At 49.0% G+C, this 13,346-nt stretch overlaps 1 protein-coding gene across 23 annotated transcripts in view; it reads left to right on the forward strand.

Moving 5' to 3' along the window:
* Positions 1-13,346, forward strand: part of NRXN1 (neurexin 1) — a 637,736-nt gene that overhangs the window by 331,431 nt on the left and 292,959 nt on the right. For 14 of the 23 annotated variants that reach the window (XM_039913064.1, XM_039913065.1, XM_039913071.1 and 11 more), the window contains 2 exons: positions 8,649-8,852; positions 10,947-10,973. In XM_039913064.1, the coding sequence (XP_039768998.1) occupies positions 8,649-8,852; positions 10,947-10,973 (231 nt within the window). The remainder of the gene's footprint in view (positions 1-8,648; positions 8,853-10,946; positions 10,974-13,346) is intronic. The other 9 variants (XM_039913069.1, XM_039913072.1, XM_039913073.1 and 6 more) reach the window with 1 other exon arrangement.

The raw sequence follows: 13,346 nt of genomic DNA on the forward strand, positions 1-13,346 counted from the left end.
TTAATAATATTAATAACGTTGGTATTTGTTAAGCACTTACTATGTGCCAAGCACTGTTCTAAGCGCTGGGGGAGGCCACTCGGGCTCACAGTCTAGAAGGGGGAGACAGACAACAAAGCAAAACAAGTAGACAGGCATCAAAATAGATGATTAGACTGTGAGCCCGTCACTGGGCAGGGTTGGTCTCTATCTGTTGCCGTATTGTCCCTTCCAAGCGCTTAGTCCAGTGCTCTGCACATAGAAAGCGCTCATTAAATACTATTGAATGAATAAATAGAATTATAGATATATAGCGCGGGGGGTAGATACTAGCTAATCAGGATGGACGCAGTCCCCGTCCCACATGGGGCTCACGGTCTTCATCCCCACTTTCCAGATGAGGACACTGAGGCATTGAGAACCGAAGTAACTTGCCCAAGGTCACACAACGAAAAGTGGCAGAGCTGGGATTAGAACCCAGGTCCTTCTGACTCCCAGGCGCCTGCTCTACCCACTACCTCCTTAACTTCCACATTCAGACTGCCTCTCTATCTAGCCGGTTCTTTGTCGGGAATGCTTTTCAAATCCTCCCTTTCTTCTTCAACCTTAGCACAACCAGCCTGGTTCAAGCCCTCATCCCTTTTTGGTGATCATTGAGTATTTATTGAATGCTTACTGTGTGCAGAGCACTGTACTAAGCATTTGGGAGTGTCCAGGATAGCACAGTTGGTTGACATATTCCCTGCCCACTATAAACTTCCAGTCTAGAGCTTCAGTCTCCAGTTGTTGCCTCCTGGCTGATCACCCCATCGCTAGCCTCTTTCTCACCCACTCTGTCGGTCTCTCCTCTGTACATGTGCCTGCATTATAATAATAATAATGTTGGTATTTGTTAAGCTCTTACTCTGTGCCAAGCACTGTTCTAAGCGCTGGGGGAGATACAGGGTCATCAGGTCGTCCCACGTGAGGCTCACAGTTAATCCCCATTTTACAGATGAGGTCACTGAGGCCCAGAGAAGTGAAGTGACTTGCCCACAGTCACACAGCTGACAAGTGGCAGAGTGGGGATTCGAACCCATGACATCTGACTCCCAAGATGTCAGGCTCTTTCCACTAAGCCACAGTGCATTATCCGGCTAAATTCCCAATTGGAACATGTCACTTTTCCTCCTCCCAAGTCTGGTGACCTATTTCTTCCCATCCCAAACCAAAACTTACGAACGAGGCTCTGTTAAAATTCGTACTCTTCCAAGCACTTAATACAGTGCTCTGCACAGCGTAAGCATGCAGTAAATATGATTGATTGATTTTTGTAAATCAAAATGCTCGGTACTTGATTAAGTACTTATTAAGTGTTTACTATGAGGAAGACACAGAAAATTAAGTTGGATAAAGTCCCTGTCCCACGAGGGGCTCACGGTCTTAATCCCCTGATGAGGTAACTGAGGTCCATGGAAGTGAAGTGACTCACCCAAGGTCACAGAGCAGACAAGTGGCAGAGCCGGGATTAGAACCCAGGTCCCTCTGACTCCCAGAAGGGATATCTCCCTGAAAAGAGCCTCCCCACTCCTTTGAAGCAACTGCTGTATCTTATGGTAATAATAATGTTGGTATTTGTTAAGCGCTTACTATGTGCAGAGCACTGTTCTAAGCGCTGGGGGAGACACAGGGGAATCAGATTGTCCCACATGGGGCTCTCAGTCTTAATCCCCATTTTACAGATGAGGTAACTGAGGCACAGAGAAGTTAAGTGACTTGCCCACAGTCACACAGCTGACAAGTGGCGGAGCCGGGATTCGAACCCATGACCTCGGACTCCAAAGCCCATGCTCTTTCCACTGAGCCACGCTGCTTCTCTATGGTATGGTAGGTTCCTTTGAACTCCAGCGTAGGGAAAGGGTACCCCTTCTTGTCCCGTTGGTTGCCGTGAGCCCAGCGACTGATATCAGCGTGGCTCAGTGGAAAGAGCCCGGGCTTGGGAGCCAGAGGTCATGGGTTCGAATCCCAGCTCCGCCACTTGTCAGCTGGGTGACTGTGGGCAAGTCACTTCACTTCTCTGGGCCTCAGTTACCTCATCTGTAAAATGGGGATGAAGACTGTGAGCCTCCCGTGGGATAACCTGATTACCCTGAGTCTCCCCCAGGGCTTAGAACAGTCCTCTGCACCTAGTAAGTGCTTAACAAATGCCGACGATATTATTATATCATAATCAGAAGTTCATCTCCGATAGGACATCACGGGGGTGGCGCCCGGGACTTAGAAGACCGCCGCGTCATAATGTTGGTATTTATTGAACGCTTACTATGTGCAAAGCACCGTTCTAAGCGCTGGGGGGATACAAGGTGTTCAGATTGTCCCTCGGGGGGCTCACAGTTTCAATCCCCGCTTTACAGATGAGGTAACTGAGGCACAGAGAAGTAAAGTGACTTGCCCAAAGTCACACAGCTGGCAAGCGGCGGAGCCGGCATTAGAACCCTTGACCTCTGACCGAAAGCCCGGGCTCTTTCCACTGAGCCACGCTGCTTCTCATTACCGACCTCCTCTCCACTCGTTCTGGCTTTGGCCGGCGGAGAGCCGGACGCGAGCTCAATCAGGAAAGGATCATTTCCTCTCCTCGGATTTCCCCATCCAGAAAGAACAGTCCAGAATGTGGTCGGGGCCGGTCAAAACCGCGGCCCCGGTGGGCCCGGATTAACCTGACGAGCGCTGGCTGGATTCGAACGGCAGATTTTCAGCACCTTAACGCACCAAGTTATTCTAACTTGGCTCCACGCACGGTGTCTGGTACACCACTGTGTGACTGTGGGCAAGTCACTTCACTTCCCTGTGCCTCAGTTACCTCATCTGTAAAATGGGGATTACCTGTGAGACTCACGTGGGACAACCTGATTACCCTGTATCTACCCCAGCGCTTAGAACAGTGCCCTGCACATAGTAAGCGCTTAATAAATACCAGCATTATTATTATTACCACACCCGTTAGGGTGATAATTCAGCTAAAATGGTTCCGGGCGATTAAAGTAAAATATCAAAAAATATATTTATAAATGGATATATATATATACGTATATACACCTATAGTTCATCTTGATGAGCAGCACAGATTGGCAAAGAGGGAAATCATGTAGAAATAACCCATTCCAGAGGAAAACTATGGGGATCAGCAGTTACAGGCTAAGTAATTGAGGTGTTTGTAATAAACAGCAGCAGAACGCTTTTACTGTTCAGGCATTTACTAATTATTTACAGAGAAAATGTCATTTCACCTTATGGGCCTCCAATATGGGTTTTAAAAAAAGAAAACCGAAACAAATAAGCAGTGAATTGAGTCGATCTTCCCATGGCAACCAGATGCCCACCACGTGGTTTAGCCGACCTCCTTAAACCAAAGATCTGTCTTGCGAAGTGAAACCGAAGCGTTTTGGGCGATTTTGCCATTTATGAGCCTGTTCTCGATTACATTCCAAATGAAAACATCACTCTCAGCCGAGGCTGAGCCCTGGTTGTTTATGAACATTTCAGCAGATGGAGGGACACAGATGTCACAGCAATATAGCTTGGCTCCTCGGATTTTCACTGCGGCTCGCAATATGGGACCGGCTTACAGCAGAACGTGGCCCAGGTGGACGATTTAGAGTGCAACAAGGAATAAGGCAAAAAAAAAAAAAGGGAACAAATTTATCAAACGTAATGATGAGCAAAAGCAGCCCAGAAGTCAAATCATTTCCTTAGCAACAATCCTTAATTGGAAACGGTCTTTATAGTGAATCACTTCTCTTTGGTGTTTGTGTGTGTGTGTGTGCTTTTATATATAAGTGCTCTTTGTTTTATAAGTAAAATTAAGACCTATCCCCAATCTAAATTATTATGTTTGTTCAGTGCTTCATCTCTGTCAGGCGCTGGGGTCTAGCAATCCATCATTCATTCAGTCATTTTTATTGAGCACTTACTGTGTGCAGGGCAATGTGCTAAGCGCTTGAGAGAGTACAACACAACAATAAAACAGACCTGCCCTGCCCGCAGTGAGTTTACGGTTTAGAGGAAGAGACGGAAATGAATAGAAATAAATAAATTACGGATATAGAGATGAGTGCTGTTGGGTTGGAAATGGGGGAGTTGAATAAGGGGAGTGAATCAGGGTGACACAGAAGGGAGTGGAAGAAAAAGAAAAGAGGATTAAGTCAGGGAAGGCGTCTTGGAGGAGATGTGCTCTCAATAAAGGTTTGAAGATGGGGAGAGTCATTGTCTGTGGGATATTCATTCATTCATTCAATCAATAGTATTTATTGAGCGCTTACTATGTGCAGAGCACTGTACTAAGCGCTTGGGATGAACAAGTCGGCAACAGATAGAGACGGTCCCTGCCGTTTGACGGGCTTACAGTCTAATCGACGGGCTTACAGTCTAATCGTATATGAAAAGGGAGGTTGTTCTAGACCAGAGGCAGGACGTGGACAAGAGACCGGCGAAGAGATAGAAGAGATGGTGGTACAGTGAGTAGGTTGGCGTTAGAGGAGCCAAGAAGGCAAGCTGGGTTGGAGGTTGATGCGCGATCCCTGGAGGTTCTTGAGGAGTGGAGAAACATGGACTGAACGTTTTTGTAGAAAAATGACCCAGGCAGCAGAGTGAAGTATGGACTGGAGTGGAGAGAAACAGGAAGCAGGATGGTGAGGATCGAAGCTAATACGGTAATCAAGGCGGGACAGGATAAGTGCCTGGACGAAAGTGGTGGCACCGTAGAGGAGAGGAAAGGGCAGATTTTATCGATGCCGTGAAGTTGGAACTAACAGGATTGAGTGATAGATACAAGATAATCAGGTTGGGCACGGTCCCTGTCCCTCACGGGGCTCACAGTCTAAGCACGAAGCAGTACGATTTAATCCCCCTTTTACAGTTGAGGAAACTGAGGCAAGGAGAAGCAAATGACTTACCCAAGTTCAACAGCAAGTAATTGGCGGAACGGAGATTAGAAGCCAGGTCCTCTGGCTCCCGGGCCGTTGCTCCTTCCATTAGGCCGCACAACTTCTCACTGTATTGTAGCACACACATACGGGGCTTTACAAACGGTTGAGGGCCCAGTGCTGCCTGTGTTGCGGAAACAGAGATTCCTATTCTGGGACTACAGACTGCCCCTGTCCCCCCGTCAGCCACCTCCCACGGGGCAAGGGAGACGGGGAAGGGGAGTGCGGATGGTTCAGTGCCAGGCATCCCCACTACTGAACAAGCAGAGCGATTGTATCTCTTGCCAGTCCTCTTGCCCTCGACTTTCACCCTGCCAAAACCTTGGCCACGTCCTCCCTCTGGCCCGGAACTCCCTCCTCCTTCGTAGCCAACAATGCCCACCACTCTACCTTCAAAGCCTTATCAAAAGCCCATCTCCTCCAAGAGGTCTTCCCCAACTAAGCCCCCAATTCCCCTACTCTCCCTCCCTTCTGCATCTCCCTTGCACTTGGCTTTAAACCTTTATTCATCCCCACCCCCAGCCCCACCGCGTTTATGTCCGTATCGGTAATTAATTTATTTTTATTAATGCGCGTCTCTCCCTCTAGACGCTGAGCTCTTTATGGGCAGGAATATGTCTTCCAACTCTGTTATATTTTACTCCCCCAAAAGCTTAGTGCCGTGCTCTGAACCTAGAAAGCGCTCAGTAAATGTGGCTGATTGACTGACCTGGGGCATCAATGCCAAGGTCGCCCAAAAACTGAGAGCCTGGGAAGGTGCCCAGCTGTATTTTCACAAGCAGGTCGTGCAAAACACACTCGTCGATTCCATCTCACCATCGGCAGCATCAACTTCCAACCTGAAGTTGAAGATGACACTACTGACAAAGTCCTATCCTTTCTCTAGGCTCTAAACTCATTCTTTTATGCTATTTGTTAAGCCCTTATTATGTGCCAGGCACTGGACTAAGCGCTGGGGTAGATACAAGCTCATCAAACCGGACACAGTCCATGTCCCACGTGGGGCTCACAGTCTTAATCCCCATTTTGCAGATGACATAACTGAGGCTCACAGTCTTAATCCCCTTTCTACAGGTAATGTAACTGAGGCATAGAGGAAGCCAAATGACTTGCCCAGGGTCACACACCAGAGAAGCGGCAGAGCCTGGATTCGAACCCAGGTCCTCTGGACTCCCAAGCCCGGGCTCTATCGACTTCTCGTCGTGGGCAGGGAATGAATCTACCGACTCTGTGTTGTCCTCTCCCCGGCCCTTAGCACGGTGCTGTGTGCAAGTAAGCACTGAATACCACCGATTGACTGTGTGGGCAGTTGTGGTGGCGAAAGCTGAGTTAACACTATCACGCCGCCGCAATTGTGTGCAGTCACCGTTGCAGCGGACCTGTCCAACAACATCACCTTCACCTGTCGGAATTTGATTTAATTCTTGTCCACGCGTCACACACTTCACCCTTGGCATCTCTCTCCACTTCTCCTTAATTGAACATTGACTCTAATTATGATGAACCACTCAGACACTCAACTTGTGGCTTTATCTTGCGCTCGTGGAGAATTGTTCGCGACTACCTCCCCCCAACACCACATGCCTTACGGTTTTACTCCCTTGCTCGAGCTCATCGCAGGGTGTGAAAGGTCAAGATCACCCGTCTAGAGGGGCTCTGTGGTTCACGGAAAACAGTGGCTGTCGAACGCCCGTGTTTTTCTACTGGAGCAGGCCGGGGTGGGTTTGGTGTCAAGACAAGGCTTTTTCAGCTGAAGTATATGTTTATATATCTCTCTGTCATTTATTTACTTATTTATGTATGTATATTCGTTCATTCAATCGTATTTATTGAGCACTTAGAGTGTGCAGAGCTGCCTCCCCCTCTGGACTATGAGCTGGTTGTGAAAAGGGAATGTTTCTGTTTGTCATTGTATTGTACTCTCCCAAGCGCTTAGTATAATGCTTTGCACACAGTTAGCGCTCAATAAATACGATTGAATGAATGAATGAATGAATGAATGAATAGGAGGAAGTAATAGAGTACAAATCAGTCAATCAATAAGTGGTATTCATTGACCCATTACTGTGTGCAAAGAGAAGACACAATCTTTGTCTACGAGAATCTTATTCATTCGTTCATTCATTCAATAGTATTTATTGAGGGCTTATTATGTGCAAAGCACTGTACTAAGCGCTTAGAATATACAATTCGGCAACAGATAGAGACGATCCCTGCCCAATGACGGGCTCACATTCTAAACTGGAGAGAGGCAGACAGCAAAGCAAACCAGATCAAAACAAGACAAGACAGTTTTCTTGGAGGGATGGACGTAAAATCATTCAGAAATGCAAGGAATAAATGCTGTTATCTCTCCGTCCTGTTTTCCCTCCGCACTACTCACCCCATTTCCCAACCCAGGACTTAGGTAAACATCTTTTTTTTTATGGTATTTGGTATTTGTTCAGTACGTACTATGCGTCAAGCACTGTTCTAAGCGTTGGGGTAGATACGAGACAATCAGGTTGGACAAAGTCCCTGCCCCACAAGGGGCTCACAGTCTCAATCCCCATTTTGCAGATGAGGTAACCGAGGTCCAGAAAAGTGAAATGAGTTGCCCACGATCCCACAGCAGACAAGTGGAGGAGCCGGGATTAGAACCCGGATCCTTTTGACTCCCAAGCCCGGGCTCTAGCCACCAGGCCACGCTGCTTCTCTTATACTACCAATAATTTATTTTAACCACAGTCTCCCCTGCTGAACTGTAAACGCCTAGAGGACAGGGATCAGATCCACCAAGTCTAGCATATCATGTTCTCCCAGGCACTTAATACAGTGCTCGCCGCATAATAAGCAAGCAACGTGGCGTAGTGGATAGAGCCCGGGCCTGGGAGTCAGAAGGTCATAGGTTCTAATCCCGGCTCTGCCGCTTGTCTGCTGTGTGACCTCGGGCAAGTCACTTCACTTCTCTGGGCCTCAGTTACCTCATCTGTAAAATGGGGATTGAGACTGTGAGCCCCATGTGGGGCAGGGACTGTGTCCAACCCAATTTGCTTGTGTCCGCCCCAGCGCTTAGTACAGTGCCTGGCACATAGTTGAGCACTTAACAAATACCATTATATACCCCCGATCGATTGTTTGGAGACAGCTTGTCAGGTACCACTTTCTCTGAGACATCATCCATCCAGTATCCCCATGCAGGTGGCGGGTTCCCTTTCTCCATCTCCGTCCCCCTCCTCTCTTTCTCCCCAATCCAGCGCCATACCGAGAACCGGCTCATTACCGTTCTCGCAACTATCATAGCGGGGGATGACCGTCCACCCTTTCCTAGGAAATCCCAGTCGTCCGCGGTTGCCCAGCTTTCTGGGTCCAAAGCCTCTTTTCTCAGCCCTCTGCCCCACAGTAGAGCTACCCAATGGTAAAGGTACTTGTTAAGCGCTTACTCTGTGCCAGGCACTGTGCTGAGCGCTGGAGGGATGGATAGAGGGAAATCAGGATGAGCACAGTCCCTGTCCCACTTGGGGCTCCGTCGGGGATTTAAGGAGCAGCCTCCCCTTCTTCTCCAGGAGCAACGAACCTCAGTGTCCGCGGCTTTTTGTGGGCAGGGAATGTGTACGGTTCTTGTCCCCCAAGCGCTGAGTACAGTGCTCCGCATGCAGTAAGGGCTCAATAAATGCGATCGAATGAGTGAAGGAATGGTAAAAACGAGTGTTTTCCCTCCTTCGGCAGAGGCGACGGTTCTGAGCTACGACGGGAGCATGTTCATGAAGATTCAGCTTCCGGTGGTGATGCACACGGAGGCGGAGGACGTGTCCCTACGCTTCCGCTCTCAGCGGGCCTATGGCATCCTGATGGCCACCACCTCCCGAGAGTCCGCCGACACGCTCCGCCTGGAGCTGGACGCCGGGCGCGTCAAGCTAACGGTCAACCTAGGTAACGTCTCCCCTCCCCCCCTTCACTGGACTAACACTCTCACTTTGGGCTCGTTTGGTTTTTGCTTGCCGACATTTACCGAAAAGCCTGTTGCCATGAAAATTTTCACGTCTTCTTTTTGAAAGCCCATTCCACCCATTCAGAGTCCATTGACGTTTAGTCTTCTTTTGTTTTGTTTTGTTTTTGAATTTCTGGATTCTTTTCGTTTTCTACTCGACCTAACCCAACCTACCGTTTCGTAATCCATACCACCGAGGGGCCCCAGAAAGAGAAGCCCGAAGCCGGGACCAAGGGGGCAGTTAGCTCAGACCCAAAAGAGGCCCTTCACAAATCCGCCTCGGTCCTCAGAATCGGCGATGGTGGTCGGCGGGAGAATCACCTCTGACCTCTGGGACGTGGGCCGGTCCCCGGGTCTACCCGCCGGTTAGCGAGCCAAGGGTCCGAATGTCCTTGCCATCCTCACCTCGGTTTCTCCACCGGGAAATATCCGGGGGTGGGCGCCCTCGGCCGACAGGGCTTCTCTTTCGGAGGATTCGCTCGCCGTGGTGGTCCCCCCCATCTCTGTTTGACTTACCGTGCGGTGGTGTTTTTTGCCCTCCAAAGATAACCCACAACCCTTCAATGCCCAAAGTCTGCGACCCTGAGCAAACAGTCAAGCGAACACCAAAGGCACAGGCTCTTCCACAGAAACAAAAAGCGGCGCTTGCGTTAAAACCGAGCGCCGGGGGTGTCGGCTCAAGACCCCCTCCTCCAGAACACCAAATGGGCAGGCCCATCCCGACACCGCGAGGGAGGGGACCCTTGGAAAACAGACCTCGGGCTTACCGGGCCCTCCGCGAAGAGTAACGGACGTTACCTTTGACCCCTAAAGACCCGGTGGTCCCCGAGACACCACCAACTTTCCCGATTCTCAGATTCCCCCCTCACCCCGGGAGGCAGGACTCCCCCTTCCCCTGAAAGCGGGGCTTCACAGGGACAGGAAACAGAAACAGGGCACCCCCTCCTAGACCGCTGTCTTAGAGCTCTCTCCAGCAACCGACCGAGGTCACTGCACACCGGCCGTGGCTACCCTCGGGCCCAGCCGACCGGCGAGCCGGGCTCAGCCACGCCTTTCTGTGGAATGGGTCTGCGCCGAGCGTGCTCCCTGGCTGTTTGCAACCACTTTTCTGATGCGGTTGACGACACATGACAAACTCAGCTATATGGAAACAGAATCTAGCTTCCTTTTTCGGCATCGCTTCCCAAAGGCTGTACGAAGGGAGATCAACCACCAGCCGACCCAAAATCACCCCCTGCCTCCCAACTCCTTTAGTAGCACAGTCTCTCATCCCAGACATATTCGGGGTTATCCTGAGCCAGATGATCTATTCCGTAGTGATCCCACGCCAAAGAGTAAAAATTAAAAAAATGAAAGGAAGGAAAATCAAGAGTGGGGAGAGCCCCTTACTACCCTGGCTGGCTCTCAGGAGGGGAGCCTGCTCTCGTAGTGAGAGGAAAGAGCGCTCCCCTCACCCCACAAGTTTTCTTCCACTTCTCACCCCGGCCCACGAGGTAAAGGTGGAAAATCTGGTCCCCAGACTCTCCCCAGCCCCCCGTCAGAGGAGGGAAAAATCCCCAGCGTCGTGAAATAAAGAACCACACCCCTAGAGATCCCCTCAGCCTCGGCGGGATGGCAGGAAGCAGAGGTCCAAGATGTCTGACCCTAGCCGGGCCTGCCCAACCCCATTGTGACAGAGCAACCTTTCAACCCCATTGAGACCCTATGACCTGTTCTGTCACAGATGGGGGGGAGAGGCGGCAGCCGGGTTACGGCCACCGTCGAGGACCACGACAGAACGGTCTCCGCGCTTAGATTTGTCGCCATGTAGCTCGGTTTGAAATTGGCCATTGGTTGCTGACCTCCGATATTCCTTTCTAAACGGTGCAGTCTTTTGGCGATAATTCCGGGGGTCCCGGCAGTATGTAAAGAACAACAGATCTGGCCACATTTGCATGTGTCTGTCCCCGGAAGGGTGGACTGTGATTTTATTGGTTGTCTGCAGCTGTTACCTTGAAGGATAAATTTTCATTTTTCATCTATTCTTCCCCATCTAGACTGTATCAGGATTAACTGTAATTCCAGTAAGTGCCTATTCAAAATTTCTAAACTGTTATTCCTCCATTTTCAAGTGATGTAAGCTAGTTTTTTGTTTTTTTTATGGAGCAAAAAAACAAAATCATAAAGAGAGCAGGCAATGCGTAGGGTATGCAAATTCCTTTTATCTCAGTTTGCAAGTTTAAAGGGCCATCCAACAGGAGTAAAAATTCATTATAAATCGGGGCTTCACGGTGCCGCTCTCCAAGGGAAATCCTAAATTCGAGGGAGAAGGAAAAGCGTCCGAATTTCGGAAACTGAAGACGGCAGAAAACGGGGCCTGTTTCTGCACAGGTTCTGGGGAAACTGGATTGGAACCCAGCACCAGAGAGCTTTGATCAGAATCTGGGGGAGAAATTTGGATGTAACCCCCTGCTTCTTCCCCTCTGCCTTCTTCGGTCAGCTCCCTCAAAGACCATCGATTTCCAAAGCTTGGGCCGCCTTCCGTACTTATCCTTCTGAAAGTGGCCTGTTTGGTTCAAGAGGATAATTTGGAATTCTGAAGGTTTATAATTTATTTGAAGAATTTTCCAAGCCTGCAAGTGGCATCTGCGTGATGAATTTTTACCCCCAACCATATATCTGGTGGAAACTTTAAATTCGAGAAGTTACTACTTGACCTCTATGTCAGCGAAGCAGCCTGCAGTGGCATAGAGTGGGATTTATCTGATGTGAGATGATATATCCTGAAACGGAATCAGGACTGTGATGTTATTTTGACTCTTTGGAGCTACAAGATCTGTTAAATAGTTTTTTCTTCTTTTTTTTTTTTTAGTTTTCTCGCCCCTCCCGGGTTCTGTCAACCCCGTAGAGTTGACAACCACTAGTCTTTCACTCAATAACGCACAGGCATCATTGGTTATAATCTCAGAAAGGAGAGGCATCGGATAGGCAGCAATGCATAGACAACTAGGGCCCAAAGTGAAATAAATAGTCCACCATCAAAAAGCCGATTTTAATGTGTGTGGGATATGAGCACTTCTGATGTTAAAGCAAAACAGCTAATTTCCCCCCACACCCTCTATAGTGTCTTCAAAAGATAAATCAATTTGGTTTCCACAATTAAACGGTGGATGTAATCATAATAATGATAAGCGTTACTAGTTGCTAAGCACCTAGATACGAGATCATCAGGTCTCACGTAAGGCTCACGGTCAAAGTAGGAAGGCGAATAGGGATTCAGAATCCATTTGGCAGGTGAGGGAAGGGAGGCCCAGAGATGTTAGGGGACTTGCCCAAGGTCTCACAGCAGGCAAGTGGTGGAGGCGGGATTAGAACCCGGGTCATCTGATGCCCGGGTCCCTCCACCAGGTTCCTCTTCCACGCCGGGCTCCCGCAATTTGAGAAGAACCCAGCCTGCCTGTTCACCTATGGCCTCCGTCACACAACCAAGAAGACTCCTCAGAGCAGACGCTCAGGACTTCCACCGCCGGTAGCTGGCGAGCGGCATGTTTTGCAGAAGAGAAAATGGCTTTTCCAACCCGGCCCAACCACAGGGCTTTAATCCCACCTGATTGGCCCAGTTGCCATGACAATTGAGTTTCTCATAAAGCATCTTCTCTCTGGGGGCCCTCTCTTCCCGACGGTAATTTGTGATGGGAAATTTCTTGATTCCTCGAGGATCGAGAGACTGATATTGTCTGTGGGTGAGTATCCCTTTTCCAGTCGTGCCATGATGCTTGAGTAACTTCATATCCATCCGGGAGGAATGGCCAGAATGAATTATTTGAATTTTCCCACATTTGGCAAGTTCAGTAGTCCCTGAACATGAGCAGAAATTGATTTTACCACAACAGCCATGGCTATGGAACAGAACCATGAAGGTATCTTGTCTTCATAACCCAGGATCTCTTCGATCTTTCCAGCTGTTCTTACCCTCCTTCATCTTGAGCGTTTCAATTTCTAGAAGTGTCCCTGAATAGACACCTTCCTCCACTGCCCATTGGTGGTGTTACACACTGCAGGAGAATTCCTTACCAGCTCCCTTGTTTTTTTTTCCTTTTCAGTTTTTTCCCTCTCCATCACTCACTCCCTTCCATTTCTCTCTGTCTTTCTCTCTCTCTATGTCTCTGTAAGTCTCTGATTCTTTCTCTGTGTCTTTGCCTTTATCTTTCTCCCTCTGTCATTCCCCGGGTCACTGTCTCTGCCTGTCTCTGTCTCCTTTTTCTGTGTGTTTGTCTATCACTCTCTCCCTTTCTTCTCTCTGTTCATCCCCGCCTCCTTCCTTTAGCTCATCTCCTCCTTCAATTTACTTCTTCCTTCGTGTTGATTTCCTTCGCCGGTGGATTTCTTTTTCAAACAGAAAATGAGTTCCCCCAAAAGACATTCAGCCTCTTCCCGGAAGACCTTCTCTCACTCTC

The sequence above is a fragment of the Ornithorhynchus anatinus genome, chromosome 9 (genome assembly GCF_004115215.2).
Source record: "Ornithorhynchus anatinus isolate Pmale09 chromosome 9, mOrnAna1.pri.v4, whole genome shotgun sequence".
Classification (NCBI taxonomy): Eukaryota; Metazoa; Chordata; class Mammalia; order Monotremata; family Ornithorhynchidae; genus Ornithorhynchus; species Ornithorhynchus anatinus.